General features: G+C 40.6%; 1 protein-coding gene across 2 annotated transcripts in view; it reads left to right on the top strand.

Moving 5' to 3' along the window:
• Positions 1-24,676, top strand: part of ASXL3 (ASXL transcriptional regulator 3) — a 182,225-nt gene that overhangs the window by 76,434 nt on the left and 81,115 nt on the right. For both annotated transcript variants that reach the window (XM_084780434.1, XM_084780433.1), the window contains 3 exons: positions 8,846-8,967; positions 16,468-16,585; positions 17,640-17,759. In XM_084780434.1, the coding sequence (XP_084636560.1) occupies positions 8,846-8,967; positions 16,468-16,585; positions 17,640-17,759 (360 nt within the window). The remainder of the gene's footprint in view (positions 1-8,845; positions 8,968-16,467; positions 16,586-17,639; positions 17,760-24,676) is intronic.

Below are 24,676 nucleotides of genomic sequence, written 5' to 3'. Positions count from 1 at the left end.
GTTTTATCCAGTACAAGCCAAAGTGTTCACTATCCACTTGTTTGCATCTAAATCAGTTGTGGTATACCCAGTTCTGTGATTAGCAGCTGCAATGTTCTAATTGACATAAGCTACAAAATCATTAAGGAGACCCATGACTTTGTCTTTTATAACACATGTGCATATAAACACACACATACAACATACTCATGAATACAGATACATGCGTGCGCACGCGCACGCGCGCGCACGCGCGCGCACACACACACACACACACACACACACACACACACACACACACACACACGTGTATGTCCTAATTAGATTTTTATGGTCAACTTGTCACACATTGGGAAAAAAGGACCTCAATTGAAGAATTGCTTCTTTCGGATTGCATGTTGATGAGGCATTTTCTTGATTGCTAATTGATATAGGGGAGCCCAGACCACTGTGGGTGGTGACGTTCCTTAGCAGGTGGTCTACATCCGAGGCAGCTAGAGAGCAAGCCAGTAAAGCACCATTCCTTCATAGTTGATGCTCCAGATTCCTTCCCTGAGTTTTTGCCCTGATTTCTCTCAGTGATAGACTATGACCTGGAAGTGTAAAATGCAATAAACCTTTTCCTCCTTAGCCTACTTTTGGTCATGGTGCTTATCACTGCAATAAAAAAAAGCAAAGAAGTAAATATAATATTAGCATCTTATTACTTTTGATTTATTTATCATCATTACTTTTGTTGTTTTTTTTTCCTGAGATAAGGCCCAACAGAGCTAATGAAATGGATTTTGGAAACATAGTAAGAATTTCATTCTCTCAGTAATTTTTTATTCATACACATTATTGTGCCAAATAGTATCAAGAGTCTCAATGGTGAAAAAGTCCAGAGTTTTAACGACTTTATGGGAAATTTGCTATTTCCATTATTTTATTGCTAGCAATTCTCTGTTGTTAGTTTGTTTTGGCATATCATATTCTTGGAGTGTTGTTTTTTCAATGTAACAAGAATTATTGCTTGGGCCCAATTGTCTGCATCTTCCTTGACATAGGATTAATTTTAGAGAGGACGTCTCTCTGTAGGCTGGATCCAAATGGATTAAGGAATTACCTTACTCTGAGAGAATTGGGGTCGAGGAAAATTTTAATTGGTGTCAACTGGGTTTCCTGTTCTTTTTAAGGTCAGTTTGTAGACTTTCTGGCATGCATTTAGTTGCTGCATCGATCCAGAATATCTGCTTACACAATTTCAAATGTAAGTACTATTCCCAAAACACATTGTAGTCCAAGCTGAGATGTTTGGGCAAGTTCTCATGTGGGCATTACTCTGGAACCGCTCACGTACTGATCTATCAAGACAAAGTATAGTTATCGCCGCTCTGTTTCCATTGCCCTAGTTGTCTTTGGAACTAGTTGTTCTACATCTTTTTTCTTTGAAAAAGATTATATTTTTTTAAGCCTTACAGTTTTATAATGTGCACACGTATGTGTGATCAACTGTGTGTGGATAAAAATCTAAAAATCTGGAAAGAAGATCAAGAGAAGCAATGTTAGGTGACAAGGAAGGGTGGGGTGGGACATGAAACAAGAGAAGTGTCTATCTGTGGGGAGCTGGGAGTGGAACAGGGGTGCAGGGAAAGGAATGGCAAAACATACTTTAAAATGTCACAAAGGCACCTAACATACTATGTGGATATTTAAACAAAGATAACCCTCATGGTCCGGCAATAGAATCATGGACATTTTTGTATGTTTAATGGCTCTTCATTCATCTTTTGAGAATGGTCTAAAGTTCCCATTTGAGATTATCATATTAAACAAGTTAAGTCTATTCAGAAAAACAAATCCCACATATTTTCCTCTCTATTTTCAATCTGATTATACACAAACACACACACACACACACATACATACATACATGCATGCAATCATAAATACATACATATCTCTAAACTGTTTTGGGGAGCAAAGAGGACCAGTGGGAAGGACTGAAGGTGGGGAGAGGGAGGGGAAGGTAAGGGTCTGAGGGGGACCTGCTCACATACATTGCATGGTCACATACATAAGGTCACTGTGAGACCATCACTAGGAGGCCTGCTTCCCCTGTTCCTTTCGGCATCTCAGATTGTTCTGGATTTGAAGAAAAGCATTTAGAAAAGTTGTATGACTGGCCCAGTGATTAATAAGTAAATAATAAAACCTAACCAGTTCTCTGATATGATGTCCATTCATAATAATGTTTTCGGCTTACAGTATATATGAATGGCATATCCATGGGAACCTGCTGGTATTTGAGAGCATCAGCTGTGACTGTTTTAGGAAGCTTATAGAGAGTATTAGAAGAAATCAATAGAAATGACAATGATTGACATCCGCACCCTTTCCTGTGGGTGGCTTTTAAAAGAGAGATCACTCAAATAATCTGTTGCTTGTGGAGATGGCCTAGTGGGACACACAACAGTGACCAGAATACAGGCCTGCTTGGCAGAGGCTGAATCTGGTAAGGCCATGGCGTGCAAAGCGGTTTGCACCCGCACTGCTCCTGCTGTTTTATATAGTTTAATCACTTTAGCTTTGATTTTGGAATTCTGTTTTGATTTTCTTATGCAAAAGCCATAAAACCGTAGCTCTTAAAGTAAGAAGGTGAGCAAGGATGGCACAAGGAAACACTCCTGTGCTTAGCCCCATTTGTGCAACTTCCAACCCATTTGCAGATTACCTTCTTTGCGTTTGCTCTCCTACTTGTCTTAATTGATGTTAGATTGTGTATTTTTTAATTTTGAAAAGGTTGTTTCTTTTCCAATTTGAAGAACTTTTATATTTGCTTTTCCATCATAAAAACTACCTTTGTTTTCCTCCCTTTTCTTCAGTTCTTGATAAAAGCATCAATTAAATGTTTAAGTGTAATAATAGATACTTTAAATGAATTTAATGGAAGTCAAATTCAAAAATCAAATGTAATGAGCATGCAGTAGCTTGTCTTTACAAGTAAGCCAGGCATGAGATGCTAAGCTCAGGGCTGGTAAGACAAGAGCACAGTCTATCACTGCTAGCACCCTCAGGACAGGCTGCACTACCTTCCAAGGATGTATGGTGGGAAAAAGCAAGGCTGCCTTAGAGAGCAGTTAAGGGAGCTTTTGGAGAACCTTCTGGGATAAGTGTGCAAGACTGAGAGATGGGCAAGAGTGTTTGGGAAGGATCCAGTGAGAGGCAGTGTAACAAACAGCAGGGGGTAGTGTTCCAGAAGCACCAAGCGCCCTCATGGCTGCATTAGGTGTGGAGGAAGTTGCCGAAGCCACTGAGAAGTGAGACCAGAAATTCATGCAGACTGAGTCTATTTGCTGATTCCCCACTCCTTTGTGTCTTGGGTTGATGATCAAAGCTAGATTTGTGGGACCACTCGATCTTCTGTCAGTGAACTAACGAGTGGATTAGAAGGGCATCTGCACAGTACCATTCAACTCTAAACATGTGCAGGCTGTGTGGCATCAGTTATTGCAATACCATGTTCAAGGTCAATGCACAGTACCATTCAACTGTAAACATGTGCAGGCTGTGTGGCATCAGTTATTGCAATAGCATGTTCAGGGTCAATGGGATAAAAAGGAGGCTAGAGGACAATTTGGAGACACCTAGAACAAAAGAGCAAAATCCATAGCGTGATGGGACACTGTCGCCTTGTTTCTGGATTTTAAGAATATTCCATGGCCCCCTATAACTTTCGCTCTCAGCCCTTTTGAATAAGGAGCTGGTAGCTGGTGTGGAATGATAGATGATGGGGAGGTTTAAAGAGATTAAGTTAAACTATACTTTCAGTTTGCTAGATCTGGGGAGGTAAGCAAAATGTAGCAAAATGCTGAAGAGTACAGTGGAATCTCTATTCCTCGTTTTCCTGGTGTTCATCTACGTTATCAATGAGAAGGACAGGCTATTTTTTTTTCAAATCTCATGAGATTTTGACATGCAAAGACCTGTCATTATTTCTGTGATCATACTGACATAGTTTAAAAGGAAAGAAAAGAAATCCCAGCTCCCATTCTGTCTTAAATGTCAAGAAGATATCAGGTTCTAAGCTGCACGTCAAGGCTTGATATTTATTGGCTAAATCATCTGTCCCAGTTGTTCAATTTCCTGGCTTCTGTTGTAATTCCTCTTACAGGGAATTTCCTCTGATCTCCCCTCTGACATTAACTTACATTCAGTTCGCAGTTCACAAAGCACACTCCGCCTCTCAGATGAATATTCCCACCTCCAATTATTTACTTATCACACCTATTATTTAAACAGTGGCAAAAATAAGTATTAAACAATTGAAAAGCTCGGCGCGGTGGTGCACACTTTTAATCCAAGCATACTGGGAGGCAGAAGCAGGTGGATCACTGAGTTTGAGGCCAGCCTGGTCTACAAAGCAGGACAGATGAGGCTATGCAGAGAAACCTTGCCTTGAAAACAAAACAAAACAAATGAAAGAGCAAAGCCTTTTGTTTTGTCAGAATATTAATCTTCATAATCCATCTTCTTAGTGAATAGGTATTTTTGACTCTACTACCCTCCTGTCATATGTTTGGAAAAAGAAAGAGTTAATTAATTCAGCTGTTCATATTAAACTTTAGGGTTATATTTGTGTGTACTTCAATAATAATGTATGTTTATTATAAGCCACTTCTTGGGGTCTGTGGATGAATATATCCATATCCAAAGCCAAGGTACAATCATTTTAGATTTTATTGTTGAGTGCATTTCCTTTCCCCTTAATAGTGTATGATTCTTTTTTAATCAGAAGCAAATAATTAGAGAAAACCATTTTGACCCAGAGAAACATCAAGAGCAGCAGGCGGTATGATGGGGAAAGTGGCTTAAGCATAGGCCTATTGGTGATGTTGCCTTGCATTTTGAAGGAAGGGTAAAGAAAAGACTAGTAGCGTAGGGTCAGGGAAGGCCTGGTTTGAGAATGCACTCTGTAGTGTTCATAGGGCCTGTCCCCCAACTCCCCCACCTCTTGTGTTCTGGACTCTGCCATGAACATACTCCTGTAAATATCTGTGAATAACTAGACATGAACACAGGGCAAGAGCAGAGCTAAAGCATGCATGCTGAGACGAAAGTAGATTTCCTGCTATTGGGTGGTTTCCTAGGTCAGAAAGAAAGAGGAAGGATGATAACACTCACAGCTGTTGTCTTCTGCGAAGACATACAAGTGCACCCTGCTTTTCACAGCAGTTAGATGATGAGAAGGGCACAAAGATTTGGGGCCATTCAGTCAGGACTTGTTCCTATTTGACCCCGCTACACTGAAGTTTACATTTGGAAGATTGATGACTCTGGGCCAGTGAGATGGCTCAGCCCATAAACACACCTATTACCAAGTCAGATCTCTGAGACCCACATGGTAGAAGGAGAGAACTGACACATGCAAGTTTTCCTGTGACCTCCACACAAGGACCCTGGCATGCTCACACTCACACACATACAAACAATGTAAAACAAGAAAACTTTTAAAGTTATATATTTAAAAAAAAAAAGACTTACTATCAAAAAAGTATTTTCTAAACAAATTGATAGTAAATGTGACTTAACTGTTTCATGTGCAAAATAAACTTGGTGTTTTCTGTGAGTTTGCCATTACCTGTGGACTGCTTTTGGTTTTCCATTAATCGAGCCAGTAAGCTTTTAGTTTCCTGAGTGGAAATGCCACCAAGAATGTAGAAGTCATAAAACATACTTGCTATTGCCTACTTTACTATAGTTGGGCTTTTATTATGTCCATTGGCTTAGTTGGTCCAACTAGGATGACATGTCTTGCCTGCCACCTTTGTGTCACCTCCTTGGTTGGTCATACATTATAGAGACTTCAGAACATTAAGAGTGTCACTTGTGTGATTGGTGTGCAGAGTGATCTATCTTTGAAGTGTGATCACATGGGTACTTATTGGTAAAGAAGCTTTGGTGAAATATTAGCAGTCATACCTGCGTACTAGTCATTTCAAGGAGAGAAGCCTGATAAACTTTGTTCACTGAGAAAGTGTTGGGGAGGAGTCTTTAGCAGAATAGTCAGGCTGTTTTAGTGAAAATCGTCACATTGTATCCAGCAGAAAGAAAGCCACCTGATCTTTAATTCAAACATCTTTAATTCAAATATATACATATTTGCATATCCAATTCTCACTTTAAAAAGCAGTTATTTATCTGCATGTGTATCCCTTGCACATGTGAGCCCTTGCCTGCAGAGGTCAGAAAAGGTCATCAAATCCCCTGCAGTCAGAATTCCAGGCAGGAGTGTTCCACACAGATGCTGGGAACCAAACTTGGGTCCTTTGGAGAGCAAAAAGCTTTCTTTTTAAAAAAAAAAATTAATTTATTCTTGTTACATCTCAATGGTTATTCCATCCCTTGTATCCTCCAATTCCTCCCTTCTTCCCATTTTCCCCTTACTCCCCTTCCCTATGACTGTAACTGAGGGGGACTTCCTCCCCCTTTATATGCTCATAGGGTATCAAGTCTCTTCTTGGTAGCCTGCTATCCTTCCTCTCAGTAGAGAGGCAAAAAGCTTTCTTAACCATTGAAAAGTCTTTCCAAGAAGCATATACCAAAATGTGTTTACATAATACTTTGTGGTCCTGTAACTTTCCTACTGAATAACCTAATCCTGTAAGCCCTATTAACTTTCCGCTCAGCACATCTAACATCCTGTAGCTAAAGGATACTTCTTAAAATGTGGAATTTTCTGCTTCACATCTTCACATTTGGGGCCAGTAATTTTTGTGGAAATCAGCCAGTGGCAGGACTGGGCTACCCTGGGGTACCAGGTGCTGTCTCATAGTCTGTAACACTATGTGACTTTCTTAGTCTTTCTGGACTCTAGTTTTCGTTCTTCCCTATACAGGGATGACTATTTTTTTTCTTACAAAAAAAAAAAACCTGTAAGAACCGAGATCCCATATGTAAAATTTCTAGAAAAATAATTAACAGTAATTAACATTTTTGCTAAATATGTTCATTTTGGCTTCCTAATTACTTTCTGTATTAAAACAAAACTCAATTAACTCTGATTTAAACAAGGCTTTCCAATGAATTGCATGTTCCTTTGTATGTGGGATGTGCTAAAGTCGTTCAAATGCAAATCCTATGTAAAGCCTGTATCCATTTTGGACTGCAATAACTTTTTTTTTCTTTTGAGGGTGCATGCTGGTTATTGATAATGGAATAGTCTTTATTCTATAGTTTTCTTAAAAAGTATCTTCTGAACCCCCTCGCCTAAGTTGCCATCACTTGGAAAATAGTCTTGATCTATCTGTTACCCAGTGCCCTTAAAAAGCCTTGTTTTGAGCTTTGACAATATGTTCTTGAGTTATTTTCTTCCATGAAACTTCCTCCTGCCTCCTGCCTCTGACATATGCCTCCATTCTGCCACTTTCTTGCTTTACTTCTGTAAATCTCTGCCCTTCCCCTGGTTGCATGGCTAGCGCGGTCCTCTCCTGTGCTCCTGCTCAGAGCCCCGAGCAGGAAGAGAGCTGAAGGAAGAGCTCCAAACCAAACGGGTCACAGAGCAATAGACTCTGTGTGCTCCCCGATCGCTCACTTCAGAAAGACATCGATTCTCTTTTTTTTTTTAATACATTTTTATTAATTTATACATATTACATCTCAGTTGTTAGCCCATCCCATGTATCCTCCCATCCCTCCCTTCCTCCCACTTCCCCCCCCTACTCCCCTCCCCTATGTCTGTGTCTGAGGGGGATCTCCTCCCCCTGAATATGCTCATACGGTATCAAGTCTCTCCTTGGTGACCTATTATCTTTCCTCTGAGTGCCACCAGGCATCTCCATCCAAGGGACATGATCAAATATGGGGCACCAGAGTTTGTGTGAGAGTTAGATCTTCTTCTCCACTCAACAGTGGAGAATGTCCATCGGCTAGTCCGGGTAGGGGTTCAAGGTTTTTACTGCCTATTTTTTCTTTGGCTGTTGCCACAGTTTGCGGAGGACCCCAGGGCCCAGACTCACCTGTAGTTTTCCAGGACCCACTGGATCCTTCCATTTCCTCTTTCTCCCAGGCTTCTCACACCTAAAGTTTCAATAGGATGTCCTCCCCTCTTACCCATTATTCTGGTAGGTACAGTTTTTCATGGGGACGTACACCTTGGGCTAGTGTCTCGATATAAGTGAGTATATACCATTTAGCTCTTTTTGCTTCTGTGTGAACTCACTCATTATGACAATTTCTAGTTCAATCCATTTGTCCACAAATTGACAAAAGACATCGATTCTCAACAGCAGTGTTTGGAAGTAAAGTTCCCTGTGTGGACTAGGCCAAAGGCAGGCCCGAGTCTGACAAAAAAAATGGCCAGAACACATTGCTATTTGCAGAGGGTGAAAAGAATTATCTTGAGTTGATAGTAAGCATCATGGGCCTTATCCTGTAGGAAGAGAAACAGCCTGGGCCACCACAGGTTGTCCAGCAGCCAGCTATTAAGAAGAACCATCAGTTTTAGTGTGTGGACCTGGGTTTGTTTAAAATGATTGTATTCACTGAGATGGTTCCAACGTAGCATCTGCATCTGTAGATAGACATAGCATCCCACCCCCACCCCACCAACTTGTAAGTCCAGTAAATGGCTGCTTGTCTGAGGCACAGACCTGATTGTCAGTGGAAAAGGAAGCCTGGCTGCCTACAGCAGTTAAGTGGAACTGTGGCCACAGTTCCCAAATGATCCCTTCTCTTTGAATCAGATATGCCTCCTCGTACTGTGCTATTTTGCTGTATTTTAAGTATCCATTTTCAACTGGAGAAAAGCTCCAAGTGAGTTAATTACAGTGGGTGTAAAAAAAGGAATTCAAATTAGTAATATCATTATCTCTCTCTCTGCCTCTAGTGTGTACGAAGCAGGTAACGGATGAAGTATCTTCTAGCCGAGATTGCAGCCTTACGAACACGGCGGTGCAGAGCAAGCTGGTGTCTTCCTTTCAGCAGCACACCAAGAAGGCCCTGAAACAGGTAAGAGGCCACTGTCCCCCTTAGCCCCTCAGATCGGCTTACGGAAAGTCACGGTGTGGTGTGGACCAAGTAAGGTAGAGTGGAACTAAAAATCAGAAAGTTTTTTGGAGATGGCTGTTTTCTGTGTTATCTTTAAGATAATAATTTTACTATATACTGAAAATTAGCCAAGAATTAGACTGAGAACTCTGTTGTAAAACAGAAAGGTGCTTGGAGTTGTGCAAGACTGTGTGTCTTTGTGTGTGTGTGTGTGTGTGTGTGTGTGTGTGTGTGTGTGTGTGTGTGTGTGTGTTTGTTTTATGGTAAATCAAGTTTGGGCTGATAATTGTGTTATATAATTTGGAAATTTTATCTGTTTTTGATCACCCTGTCTGTCCAGCTATCACCACAGTATCCAAACGTGGGTACTGTTTGATGCTGAGTGGAACCTCATCTTTAAAGCACAGAAGCTATCTGACCTTGGTGGCCTTGACCTATGTGGCTTTATGTGTTGATGATGGCGGTGGTAATGGTCGTAATATTGCATCTGGGCACTGACACAGACTGGTTTAAATCATTGCTATTCTGAGAATTTTGGTGAATGACTCTGAATCTCTTAAGTCCCCCCAAAACTGTGAGTAGTGAGGGTACTTTTTACATAGAATAGGCCCAGGGCATAGACAAGATGATATGTAGGCATATGGCTTCCCCACAGTCTTCACTTGGTGAGTGTGAGTGATGGCCTTGTAGAGCAACAATGTTACTAAGTGTGTAAGCTGCACCCTGCACTCCTGTCTGAGCTGTGCTCAGTGCATCCCTCTTGCAGTCTCACCACATCGGAAATATGGTTCCAGTTCCTGTAATGTCTTTATAACTAGGAAAAGAGACACCGTGCTCTCCAAAACAACTGTAAAGAAACTGTAAAGAAGTGCCCAACAGCCAAGCAGCTCCTTGATGCTTTTGTGGCTTCTCTCTCCTTTTCCTCCTCTTCTTACCCTCCCCCTTTGGTAGTATTGTTTTATGTGAGACAGGATCTCATTATTTAATACTAAGCCAGCCTTCAACATTAGTAATCCTCATACTTCTGATGACATTACAGATGGGGGTCGCCGTGCCAGCTCAAATACACCTGTAGGTTTGTGATGCTTCTGCTCAGCTTCTCTGCCTCAAAGAAGGAAATGCAGGAAGGAAACTTGAATTATGTGTCTTTTCTATTCTGTACTAGTATATTGATCATTGTTTGTATTAATTACTGAAATTATGGTACTTCTACCCATGCTAAAAGGACTGACAGTGTTTTCCAGCACAGGCTCGATTGTCTTTGGGTAACTTGCCACTCATGAATTTTGTAAAACATCTTTACATGCTACAGAGCAAAACTGTGATCAGCGTTGGTATCACTTTTTAATTTGTGAAATAAAGGGTGGAGTAGGTAGGCAAGCCCAGAAAAATGCCCATTCAAGCAGCAAATTGGAAATAGGATGTAAGCAATAAGGATAGTAAACAGCACAGAACAAAGGGTACAAAATTGGACACTTGTGGCTGTGGCATTTAAGAAACATAAATGGGATCACAAATGAAATAGCATTCATCCAAAGTGTGTGGTCTGGAGGATGTGCAAACCTGAGTCCTGCTGGCCATGGATGGGAAGAGAGAGATTCAGGTCTCTGCAGTGTTTGCTGTTGATTTTCACTTTCTTTGTTCCAACTTCATGTCATTTGAGTTCTCCATAACTATTAATGCTATACAACTTTGACTTAGCTATGTTGTGGTTAGTTATTTTTTCTTTCTTCCTTTTTTTGTACTAGACCATGTGTTCATGAGGAATGTCATCTTGCTTGCCTATAGGTTAAGACTAGGCTTTAATAGGGTGTCCTGTGAGCTTCTCAGTCATGGCAAAGAGTTGTTTATCTTATTGTTATAACTTCTATCATATAAGGAAGTACCAAATTAGTGACCAAGTAGATGTATCTTGGTATGGATTAGATATGCTAATGTTCCTTTAATAACTAATTCATATTGTACACTATGTTAGGAAGAAAAACTTCCTGGATACAACTTTGCCTACATCCCCTGTAATTGCTGGATGCCTTAAGACAGCATTTGAAAACTTGCCCAAATATATGACATTTACACTATAACCCCAGACAATATGCACCTTCCATTTTCACTGGGCAGTTGAATGACTACGATCAGATAGAATTTTTATGTTACTACATGTAAACATGTACATGTATGTCTATACATGATTTTGTGTGTGAATATGTTTCATGTGTTTGGATACGTGCACACGAACCATAATCATAGCACCCAAGGCAGCTAAATCACTTTATTGATGCTTACAGGAACTGATATTTACATTATGACTCATCCTTATTGCCATTGTTTGAGAGGGGGTCTCGTGTAGCTCAAGATGGCCTTGCACATAGCTTGCAGCGAAGGATGGCCTAGAACTCCTCATTCTCTTGCTTCCATGTCCTACATATATCACCAACCCCAGCCATATGCCTGTTTTTCAAGTAAACCAAGGGCCAGGTTAATAATGTAACTTGTCTAAGTCCATCAAGCCAGTAACTCTCAGAGATGACATTTGAATCTAAAATTGCAGCTTTAGATTCTATCCGCATCACTAGGCCCTCCTTCCATAGTGTGGTATGTCATTGGGCAGACTCTGTTTTGAAACTATTCATGGGAATTTATATACATGAGTTTTAGTATTATATCAGGAGGGCAACACGGTAGGGTCACTAGGAATACCATTCCCAAACAACAGACTACCTGGGTTGACTACCCACACATAGTGACGGCACACACTCAGTACGTTTGCCCCTACAAGTTTATGAAAAATATGTTCTCATCCTTGCCTCTCTATGGTTAAACACCTCTGAAACTGCAGTTAGTTGTCCCAGCTTTATGAGAAACCCAGGTGCAAGGGGACTTTCTCCCCATCAGCACACATATGCACTATATAACCATCCGAATCCCCAGAGGACCCTGGCTTCATTATAATGTCATTTGCCTTATGGTTGAGGTCTTCCTTGTAGGCTTTTCAAGAGGATAATGGGATGAAATGCCCTAAAATAGATTTTGCCCTACCAAGACTAGGGAGAGAGAATCACCTTATCCCTATGAATATCAACTCGCTTCATAAATATTTATACAAACTTAAAAACAACTCCACAGTACAGAACCCAATGTGCTGCTAGTGCCTCTTTGAGTTAGCATGCTTCGTAGCTCTCTATGAGTATACTTTCACTTTGCCGTGGTTAATAACCCTCTTCTTAAAGTGTGTGTATGTGTGTGTGTACGTGTGTGTGTGTACATGTGTGTGTGTTCTGATTCAGTAGAGCTATAAAAGAGAAGTAGGTGAAAACAAATTCCTAAGAAGCCAGCTGCCTTTGCATCACAAGTATATAAAAACAATAACTAAAACAAAGCTCTCGAAGGCAAAGCCAGACACAGTGTCTCACGTTTAAACTCCCCGCTCTTTGGAACACGATGCTACCAGAGCAAGCAAATTTTCTGCTTAGATACTGTTGATCACAATGTAATAGAAGTGATAGGGCCTTGGCTACTGGATGAAGTATTTTCATTGTTCCAAATATGTAAGTCCCTTTTACCTTCAAATCTTCATGGCATTAGTTAATGTGATGGGCACATGCCCAGGGACAGCATTTTATTTCCTTGCAACTTTGTTGTTTTGTACAAGCATTCTCAGAGTTGTCTACTGATTATTACCTGGTTCCTTGTCTCTTTCTGCTGTGGTGTTTAGTTGTTAAGATCCTAAGACACTGTGGAATGATAAGCTAGTTGAACTTTTAAAGAAGCTAAGCAGGACTATATTTTGGAATCCTAATCAGCAGAAGAAAATGATACATAAAAGAAGGATGCATTGTGGGCTGGCAGCAGTGAGATAGTGACCAAAGCCATATGCTGCCTCTGTTGACTTGATTTCACTCAGTTTTTGTTCTTTTTAGGACAGTAGAAATTGCAGAATCTTCACCTTTCACACCATGGCAGAGTAGATACAGTCTTTGTGTTTTACTGTGTTACGTGGTGGTCGCAGCTTCCTATCACCAACTGTGACATTTAGTGTGTCAGTGACAATGCTTGCTGTTGGTCCCTGACACAGACAGCTGTTCCCTGTGTATGTGTTTCTAGTTATTTTAATGTTAGCATCCATTGCCTGCAATAGTTTGAGATTTTTCAGTAAAGGGCTTACTGTGTTCTGCACATTCTTAAGTTATGTTGTTGGAGTTTTTTCACTATTAAGATACACTGAGCATTCATTGTTTAATGTGCCAAGTCAACACCAAGGCTCCTGATTTTCAGCTTTATTTAATTTACTCCCATTATGGTAGACAGGGAGATGATTCCCCCCCTCCATTTTTTTTTTAAGAGAGAAAGAGAGTTATCTGGAAAGCTTTCTGTCTAAAATTAAATGTTTATCTAAAATTTTTTTCTTCTCTTTTTATAAGGAAACAACACAGTGTATTTCTGTAGAGAAAGCGTGTTCAGCCAGCAACTTCCCTTCCCTTTCATAGAAAGGCACAGCTAACTTGAAGCTAGTGTGGAATTATTTTTACTTTGTTCAAAGACATTTTAATTTAATTTAATTTTGTATTATGTATATTAATGTTTTGACTACATGTATATATGTGCACCAGTTGTACGACTGATGCCCATGGAGTTCAGAAGAAGCATCAAACACTCAATAATTGGAGTTACAGGTGCCTGTGAGCCACCATGGTGATCCTGGGAATTGAACCTAGGTTCCTGAAAAAGTAGCAAGTGGTCTTAACCACTGATGCATCTCTCCAGCTTGAGAGCTTATGTCTTGAACCAAAGCGTTATCAAAGAAAGTCACTAGACGTACCACAAGGCCCCTAGTGGCACGCTTCCTTCAGCAAGCCTTCCCAGACAGTGCCACCAGATCTTGACCAAGTATTCAGGTGCTCAAGAATGGGCTCATGTCTCATTCAAACCATGGCACCTTCAATCATTGACCTTGTCAACCGGATGTAGAACTTTGTGCATATGACCAGCTAGAAGGTCTACTTACGCACTGCTGAGTGCCCTGCACTCCCTAGCTGCCTAATTATTTAGGTTCTAGCTTTGCTTACTTCTGAGTTTAAAATGAGTAGATGTAGAGTTGTTCAATAAAAGTCTGCTTGCATTCCAGGGTCTAGCTTCACAAGAAGAGGTACCTCACTGGTATTGTACCCCTAAAGTGAGTGTGGTAAGACCAAGCACCTAACACTGAGGTTAGAACCTTGGACGCGGTGAATGACTATGGCTACCACTGCCCTGGCAGAGAATAAAACAATGTCCCCAAGAATGTCACGATGGAAAAGCAGTTCCTATCATTTAGGGAACCCTTAGGTGCACGCACGCACACACACACCCACCCGCAGGCGCCAGAACCACTTTTCCTGATCCCATTTCCTTAATCTATGACATGGGTGTATTTTTCATGTTAAGGGAAATTCATATTTCAATAGTTATAAATTAAATGGAAAATAAATTCTAGTATATCTTTGTGCTTAGTCTTCTCTTAAAACCCCGTGGAGCTGCTGACCTGAAGTTGCATGTGGTCTAAACAGGAAAACAGACCTAACAAACAATTCGAGTCAGGCATGGTTAGTGAAAGTTTTTATGTTTTATTATTATTGTTGTTGTTGTTATTTACCATGGGTTGTAAAACAAGCATGGCATCTTTGACTTTCTGATTACAGGGCTAGGCCATTTTAACTAGTGTCTTCTTTGCAGTTAATCAACACTTTCCATAATAAATCTCCGAACTTTACACGCACACGTGTATGTGTGTGTGCACAGACAGAGAAGAGATTCTAAGAAGGTTAATATTTTGCCAGGAGGGTTGAAATTGGTGATACATGCACTTGTAGAGACTCACTGCAGTATTTACTGGCTGCCTTTTTTCATTTATGGAGATTTACACAGCGGGCGAAGAAAGCCTCCGTTATAACTGGAAGCACTGCTTTGCCCAATTCTCTTGTATTGTTAGTTAATGTCTATAGAGTACTTTGAGTTCTTATATAAAAGACGAGGAAGATTTATGCAAGCCTGTTACACAATTTATGTCTAATTATATATATATGGCTTTAAGAAAGAGAAAATTCTTAAATGCTTTATTGCACATGTGATCTCATTAACTATAGTAGTGACAGCCAGATAACTGTGAGACGGAAGGCATCTTATTAATCTTTATACCTCAGGTTCCTTGACAGTGCCCGGGACTTCACAAAAACTCTATAAATATAAGAATCCTCTCATGCTATCTGTAGTAAATGTACTGTTTGTAATAAATTCTCCAACTCTTCCTTCTGTCACGTGGCTTTAAATCTCATCTGAATTTGCCATCTCTCCTCTAAGTGAGGTTTAGCTTTTCATTTCTATAATTAAGTGATTTCTAAATCTTGTGGCCAACAAGTCAAACAGACAGCTCATACCCTGTGTAAATAAACTCACATTGGTTTTGACAGCCAAGGAATATACAGTCAAGGCAGTATTTCCAGAGATTGCGACAACTGTTGCTCAAAGCCCATTAATCATACAACTGAGACATTGTAAAATTAGTGGAAATTGCACAGAATCCAGGAATTAAGAGGGTGAGACAGTCCATGGCCAGCCTTTTAACCTTTTGAGGAATTCAGGATTCCTGCGGCTTCAGGTTTTAATAGCTCTTCCTGTTCCGTGTGCTTAAAACCCTTTTTACTACAGGTAATTTTCTGCATAAAGTGATCCGCTAGATAAAACTGTATTTCAAAACTTTAAAATGCCTTTTATTATATTATCATCACCATGTCGGATTCATTTATGAAACACAAAGCATTCCCATTTGAAGAGATTTATTCTACTATCTATTTTTTTCCCTTGGATTTGCCCAAACCCCGTCATGTTCGTGTTCTGAAGGTTAATACCAAAGTCAAGCAGACAGAAGCCAAGGGCTGCAAGCTTTCCAAGATTAGGACTGATTCCCTTCACAGAAATAAATGATTCCTGCCATGTTCGGTGATTTTGTGCAGCGCTCCCCACGGCTGAGTGAATGCATCAATACAGTAGTTCGTACATGCCGTACATACTGATGACACCCGGTGTTAACTGACTGACTGAGCAGCGCACTGGAGACGAAGCACCTGCGAAAGAAGTGCAGACACATATATTTTTATCCTGGTTTTGAAACATTTATTTTACATTTCTTTTACCTGGGAGCCCTAGTATCAGGTTCCACCGGCATTCAAGCCACTCTGCTAAGGTAGAATAAACCATTTCGTGGTGTTTGTTATCAGAATGAGACTGAAAATGGTCTCAGCTCAAACCCCTTTTGCCAAAGCTCAATTTTATGCTTTTGAGGAAAAAAATGGACAAAGGTGATGGCCAAGAATCCTGACAGATCAGGGGCTCTGTGGAATTGAAGATAGCAAGTGGATCATGTAATTCAATCACCAGCAATCACTGTGGATACATTTTTATGCTATATTTTATTATCCTGTTTTATAGGCTTTGAGGCAGCAGCAGAAGAGAAGAAATGGAGTCTCGATGATGGTGAACAAGACAGTCCCTCGTGTTGTCTTGACACCATTAAAGGTGTCTGACGAGCAGTCGGATTCGCCTTCAGGTAAAGAGCTAAAATATTGTATGCTTGGCCAGTTCCTTCCCGGAGGAGAATCCTCACGGAGAGAGAGAGAAGGCTTGATTTTTTTTTTCTCTTCTGAAATTGAAAAAGATACTTTCATGTGAGGTTCAGTTTTATACACATATACCTAGGTTTAGTATGTATATATGTATTATATGTGCCTTCCTCTCTTTGAGTCTATCATTGTTTAAAAGTGCAGAGTACCTCCCAATTGTTGTATTTTAAAGGCACAAGCCCATTCGTCATCAAATGACTTAACTAGTTAATGCCAGTAGCTGTGAGGAAGTGGGCACAGATGCTGGTGGCTTCTCTATCCTTGATTTAGCTTTCTCTTGAATGTTGAACTTGAGTTCTGGGCCACATGCTGGTGTGTAACACCGTTGAGGAGAGCAGTTTTTTTTTTCTTTCCTCTGAGTGTGAATTTGTTTTTCACTGCTTGCTGAGAAGCCCAGAATCCTTTATGAGGTTTTTGTGTTCTTGCAACATTCTTCTCACCTCCGGGAAGCCCTGGCCTGCTCTTCTAATTTACCTCCTCTCACTGTGAGCTGCTGAATTCAGTATGGATTAGTGTTTGCATTTTCTGTTCCTGCTTCAGCTTAAAACTATCAATTAAGGTCTGGTCTTTTTCCTCTCTCTCTCTCTCTCTCTCTCTCTCTCTCTCTCTCTCTCTCTCTCCCCCTCTCTCTCCCTCTCTTCCCCTCCCCCATATGATCTCTAAATGGCACTGTAGTATTGAGGCTTATTCATGTATTTTTACAGAAGATCCTACTCTTTTATCTAAAAGCTATTTGATCAGTGAATGCATGTCAAACTCTGCTATGAGGCCATCTGCTCTTGCTTTTTGTCCAGGTTGATTGATTTATTGGCCTTTTCTCTTCATATCCAATAGGGGAATCAGATTGTGGGTAAGGTAGTATATTAACTCAGGAAAAGAAGAAGGAGATTATATCTGTGGTTTTTTAAAAACAATTTTAGATGTTTCTCGTCAAGGACAAGGAGGGGAAGATAATGGCATAATAACTATTTCCTTTTTTAGGATCCGAGTCTAAGAATGGGGAAGCAGACAGTTCAGATAAAGAAATGAAACAGGGGCAAAAATCTCCCCCTGGAAAACAAACGAATCAGCACTTAAAGCGCTTAAAGAAGTCCGGGTTAGGTGAGTACCAGGCCACACTCTAGAGATGTGCGTCTTTAAAAAGCAGAACTTTCTTTGAGGTTAAACAAGGAAACCGAAATTATCTAAACAAAAACAAAAAAAAATGCTAAATTGGGAAGCATCTTAGTCGCAGTTGAGTCTCAAACTTATAATAGAATGTGATGATATTGAATAAAGTAGAGGATAAAGAGCAAAATTGAAGTGAAATGTCTATTCAAGTCTTTGCCTGCGTTCTATCTGGTGTGCAGTATTATATTATGGCCCCCTTTGTTGGAATATTCTAGAATGTGGGAAAATGAAGCTCTATGGAAGAATGCAGTGAACTGGGGAATGTGTTGACTTGACTTTTGTTTGAGATGGTTGAAATATTCAGTGGTACCTGTCTATAAAACAAAAAGAGTGTACAATCTCTGAGAGGCTTGGGAGACACTAGCCAAAGGTCTGTGGATTTTGTAGTGTACAGAAATATGAGAGTTAAGACAAACGTGGGCTGGTTACTGTACTCCCCTGACCCCTGCTCCGCAAACACACACACCTTGCTTGGGGACCTGGCTGCACTGACTTCACCTATGAATAAATACAATGATGACATAATCTAGAGGTTTAGGATATCTAAGAGCTGGGTGCAGTGCTCAAGTATCTCAGTGGATTAAGGGTCTGCCACAAAAGGATAAAGATGTGAGTGTAGATTTCCGGTGGCTGTGTGAGGGCTGGTCCTGGTCTTGCATGTCTATAATGCTAGCACTCATGGGAAGTAGGAATAGAGACAGGCAGATTAGAAACTTGTTCGTCATCCAATCTAGCCAGTCAGTAAGCAGGGAGAAACCTTGTCCCCAAGAGTTGAGGTGAAGAACATTCAGAGAAGACACTACATGTCTGCCTCTGGCCTCCACATGCACACATGTGCATGCATACCCTCGTGTGAGTGTGTATGTGTGTGTGTGTGTGTGTGTGTGTGTGTGTGTGTGTGTGTGTGTGTGCAGCCCCATCACTTCTTATCTGCTACAGGAGTCAGTAGAAACCATTAACATAGTGACCTGAACTTAGCAATGTAGGACTCTTTATTTGCATAGATTTTCTTTTTGTTAAATTTAGCCAGATGTTAACGGGTTGACCGATTGGTTTTGGTAGTTTTATTTATTGCCTAACTGTATGCTAGAAATTTTGTTAAATATTGGGACACACTTTCACTTAAAAGTATTGGAACATAACTGGTGGACTCTCAGATAAAAGATTTATGGGAAAGGAGTCGCAATTTTTAATTTGTCTTTAACATGACATGGATATCTATTTTCCATAATTTCTAAGGCTTTTATAGTTATTCTCTATAACCCCAAATGTGTCTCTGTGTGTTATGCCATCACCGTGCATACATACACACTGATAGTTTTTCCCATCTGAGTCTGAGAATTTTAAATCACTTCTGAAAATGAGAAATTCTGAATGACATGTGCAGAAGGACATCTGAGCCACATCTACACACACATATGTATTTGGTCATTCTCATGACCAACCCAGGTATGATTTGAAGATCAGTGGCATTTAATTAAAAAGAGTGTTGCATCCAAGCATGCTGGTACACTTCTGTAATCCTAGAACTCTGGAGGCCGAGGCTGGAGCTTTGCCAGGACTTTGAGTCTAAGTGAAAACCTAGCCATTCATGGCTAGACCTTCTCACAAAGCAACAAAGCTGGGTCTGGTGGTGAATGACTTTGATTCCAGTACTAACTAAGCAGAAGCTGGCAGATCTTTGTGAGTTGAGGCCAGCCAAGGCCATCCAGTTCATGGTAAGACATTATCTCAAAATTAATGAAGTGATTAATTAATAATCCACTACAACTTCAGTAAAGTAAATGACATACAAAGACAGTGTCTAGCTTCAAGGTCATGAACTCTCTCCTTTGGCATGCCTGGTTTTGGTCCTGCTGTGTTTTCAGAAGTTCCTGACCTTGATTTTTTTCTGTCAAGATCTCACGTGATACAGTTGTCACCTTGAAGTCCATACTGAATTAGAGAGAATCAGAATTGCTTTGGGTTTATTCTATTACTGTTGTTGATTCACTCTGAGAATCACTGAAAGACAGGGTAACATGAGGTTCTTTTAGGCAATCCTGCACAACCGCTGGCCAGCACACATGTTCAACCTTGTGCTGGAGTTGTGTCTTAGATGGTTTTTGCTGCATACAAAGACAAAGTTGTAGAAGTAATGATGCTGTTTTCTAGGAGGTATGTAGAGAGCCCTAGTCCATGGCTAGTGGACTGGTTGGCCAGGTGTGTCAACCTTTTAACGCTGGGATGGGACATTGCCTTCTGCAAAGTTTAAAAGTTTAGACTTGAGAACTACATACTCATGGTACAAAAATAATCATAATATTTTCAGTGACTTTCTGATTTCATGTTGGGCTGCACTGGAAGCTATCCTGGGCCTCAAGTAGCCTTATGTGGCCTCCTATTTGAGCTCATCTGACTAAATTTTGATATAATGTCAGTTTCACCCAAGTCTTTAGTATTATTGAATAAAATGAGTTCTGTTTTACACTTGAAAGAAACCAATCTGAGACCCAGGAGGTTAAGAAGTCTCCTCGGAAATATCACAGCTAAGAGCCAGGCTAATGCATGTGAATCTTCAATCTGAACCATTCATTTCAGACAGACTTTGAATGGCGGATCATCTACCCTGCATCCAATGGCTGTCATTGTCACTGGGGAATAGCCTCATTCTATAGCATTTGAAGAGTCTGCCTAAGTGTTAAGTGCAGGCACTTTAGTTGCATGTGGAAGGAGAGCCAGTAGGTCTAAGGTCTCATGGCCAAACCTCTCTCAAACAAAAGAAAAATTAGTGGGAGATAAAATAAGCCTGTTAAAGTAGAAACCTGTCAAACACCTACAGCCAGTGGAGATTGAAAGGAGCCTTGACTGACTAAGGTAGCAAACAGATGAACAGAGTGGCCTATTTTGTGCAAATGAAGTTTCAGTGCTCACTACCCTTCTAATGTACGCCAGCCAACAGAATAAATGAAAAAAATGGGGAGACGACGTGGAGGGAAGAAACTTCAGACTAGTTATCTTCAGGCAAGCCATCTCATTCACATCTTAAAATGTTTTTCAGTATTTTTATTATAGTTATTTAAAATTAAAAAAAAACCTGGATGGTGGTAGGTAGGTGTACACACGCGTGACATGCATATGGAAGTCAGAGGACAACTTCCGCTAGTTGGTTGTCTTCCACCATGTGGTCCCAAGAGGTTGAACTTAGGCCTTCAGGAATGTTGTCAAGCATCATGACCTGCTGAGCCATTTTGCCAGTCCAGGTAGTGACTTTTTACAGTATCCTAATAGAGTCAGGATATTTGGTGCTCACCTTGCCATGGTGCTTTTGGGTCACTGACAATGGAGGTCATCCTGCCCATCCTCACCATTCTTTCTACACCCTCTGTTTGGTGTTTGACGAGAGAATATTGAATAAATGAATGAGTGAATATGTCAACTGAACGTGTTAGTAAGTGGGTCAAGATAAATGACGGATCCCCCTGAGTGATTTGATGTCTTCAGAAAAGAGCATTCTTTATGAGTCCATGTGTAAGTGTATACACTGGTAAGTTGGCAGTGCTCACTAACCTTCTAGTATACACCAATAGCATAAATGAAAAATGAGGAGATGTGGGCGAAAGAACCCTAAGTCTAACCATCTTCAGGCAAACCAAATCATTCAGATATTAAAAATATATTTTTAACTTTTCCTTATATCTATTTATTTGTTGGGTAGTAGTGAGTAAGTGCACACAAGCTATGAGATGCAAGTGGAGGTCAGATGGAAGGAAGGAATATTTCTCCATTCTCCCACCCCACTCCTCCCATGGCCTAGCCACCTGGGAGCACCACGCTTATTCCTTTTGCCCACCTGATTCAGATGCACAGGGGTAGCAGTATACAAGTTCTTATGTGCTAAAAAAAAACCATTCTAAATTAGAGTATATGCCATACGTTTCTTCTAGTTTAAAGCAGTGATGCTGAAACAAAGTAAAGTCAAAATTGTATCTCATAATATAAGCCTGAATTTTCATTGTCATGGCCAGATTCCTTTGGTGGGATAAAAGTCACATCTAATTATCCTCCATGTGCATCCTCTGGTTCTTTTGTAATTACTTATTCTTTAGAAGGGAACGATACCCACCCTGTACAAGATACAGGTATACATTTTTCTTGGAAACTAATGAATTAGCCAAATACGCATCTCTGAGAACTCTGTAGTAAAGGACTCACTACAGGCTTGGGTGTCACATCATATGTCCACCTTCCCTGAGAGAGGCTTGGGGAGTCCAGAATGGCATCATAATGCCAGCAGTAAGCAGTAGAGATGGGCATTGACAGCCCTCCATTGTCTTAGGGGGCTCAGGGAGCCTTGTGCCCGTCATGCAGCCCCACTACTGTTGATGCAGCTTTCTTGTTTCATGCCTTTGGTTTTTGGTGTAGGTTCCATGTGGAAACTCTGGGTATTTCTCTGTACAGTCTCCGACTGAGGATGGTATAAGTCAGTGCATCTGAAAAAAAATAAGGTTGCCATTAAGTTCAAGCTAGTTTTTTTTCCTGGTGATGATGATATCGTCAAGACAAAACAACATTGTGTTGATTCCTCTTGTATTTCTAAATGAACCATGGTAGAGAGCAGAATTCCGATATACTGAGAGCTAAATGTTATCAATATCGGATATACTGAGAGCTAAATGTTATCAATATCAGCAGGAGCTGCTTCATTGTTGTGGGCCTTGCTTGATAAGGACTGTGAGAGTCCATGCTGGGTACGAAATCACCACCTCATGAGGTCACCGGATGAGCAGTGTGGCCTGCTCTTCTTGCCTGCGTGGTTATTTTGATGTCCTCTCCCCCATCTCAGCGATGGACAAACTCATTCCTAGCCTCTCCTGTGAGTTTTCTGAGATAACAACTGGACTGCATCAGCTCACAGCCTTTGGGCCCACTAAATAAAGTCCCTACGTAGTACATGATTCTGTGGCTACTCTTGTAATTCTTTTAATTAATAAACTATTTTCAGCGGAGTTTTGAGTTCACAGCTGAACTAGCAGAAACAGAGCCACCCTTCTGTCTGCACATGCACGCCCCCCCCCCCACTCCTAGGACTCACAGCAGGTATCACAGCAGGGTTTCACCATTGCAGTTTGTAAAGCTGGATCAGTAGTGGTCACTGTCACACAATTCTCTCTGGGTGGCAGGAGATGAAATCACACCCATCTACGCACATTCTGTGGAATATGCTTCCGTTGGCCTAGCTTCCGCATTGGTTTTTCCCTTCTCCTTTGTGTGTGTGGGTTTTTTTTTTTTTTTTAACGTTGCATATCTTTCCCCCTAGCTAAAATATAAGTGACTTGAAATTTAGGGTCACTGACCTAAACCAGTGTTTAATTGTTCCACCCTACTCAGTCACACAGTAGGAGTTTAAAACTGCTTGCTAAACAAGCCCAAGCTTTTAATGGATGTCTCTGAGGGAGTTTTAATAATGTCCTCATTGAGCCCAACTTCTGGGATTCAGGCCAACATTATTTTTTGTTGTTGTTGTTTAATGTTCTTGTAACAAAGACTTAAAATTCTGCTGGTTTTAGAAAATGTTCCATATTTTTAAAAATAAATTTATGCAGAAAAATAAAAATGAAAACTGGATAATAATTCTACACTTCATTCAAAATAGCCTCAGTGTTTCTTGATGATCATTTGGCATTATTTAATATTATCTATTTTTCCAGAGATTATATATACCAGGACTCTATTTTAATTAAAAGTACTAAGTTTAATTAATTTCACAATAAATAAGAAACAGAGCATTTTTTATTTTATTGAAAATAGATATTTTTCATACAATATATCCTGATTATGTTTTTTTCCTTTCCCCAATTTCCCCGCCCTTTCTCCCATCTCCCCTTCCATCAGAACCCATACCCTTTCTGTCTCTCCTTATGAAACAAGCGGGCATTTAAAAAATAACAATAAAATAAAATAAAACAGCAACAAATTGTAATAGAGGAAAAAAAAACAGAAGAAAAAGAGCCAAAGAAAAAGCACAAGAAATACATGTGAAAGCAGAGACACACATGTTCTTACATACAGGAATCCCCTAAAAGTATAAAACCAGAAGCCGTAATATATGTGCAAGGGACCCGAAAGATTTTTTTTAAAATGACATATCAAACCCTTATGAGACAAAGATACTGCCAGTGAGTTTGTTTTTTATTAGTCATCTACTCCTTGGCTGGGTGCCTGGCCTCAAGGGTGGTTTGTATTCCCAGTGAGTCTCTGTTGGAGAGAACTGAGGTTTCCTCTTGGAGTGATTATCAATTAGACATAGCCTAGAAAGAGGGATGAGGTGAAGGGAGGGAAGGAGGGAGGGGGGAGGGAGGGAGGGAGGGAGGGAGGGAGGAATTGTTAACCACCACCTTAAGGTCTGTCTGTCGCGCTCCAGTCTGGGAACTGTGAAAAGCTGGGCCAACAGGGTGGTTGAGCAGATAAAAATGGCTGTTGCCAAGCCGGGTGGCCTAAGTTCAGTGCTGGGAACTGACTACCACAGGTTTGGTTACGAGGCCCGTGCCTCTTAAGACCCACTTCTTTGTTTACTGGATCCACCTCTCCGTGTTCGGTTAGCCACGCCGATCATTTGTATAGGCGTTGTTGATTTGGGTTTTTTTTACTATACTTTTATCCCCTGTTATAGTGTTTTCCCTGTAGCTACAGACCTGGAAAATCTACCTTTCTCCTCAGAGCTCTGTTTTGGGGTTTCTTTAGACATGGTGTATGAGTGAATTGATTCTGAGTGTGTGTGTGTGTGTGTGTGTGTGTGTGTGTGTGTGTGTGTGTGTGTGTGTGTGTTTCTTCCCTCTGGATCTTTCTCTTCCTTGGTGCATTTGACA

The sequence above is a fragment of the Acomys minous genome (genome assembly GCF_964271855.1).
Source record: "Acomys minous genome assembly, chromosome: 4".
Lineage (NCBI taxonomy): Eukaryota > Metazoa > Chordata > Mammalia > Rodentia > Muridae > Acomys > Acomys minous.
This window is presented reverse-complemented; position numbering and strand designations above follow the sequence as displayed.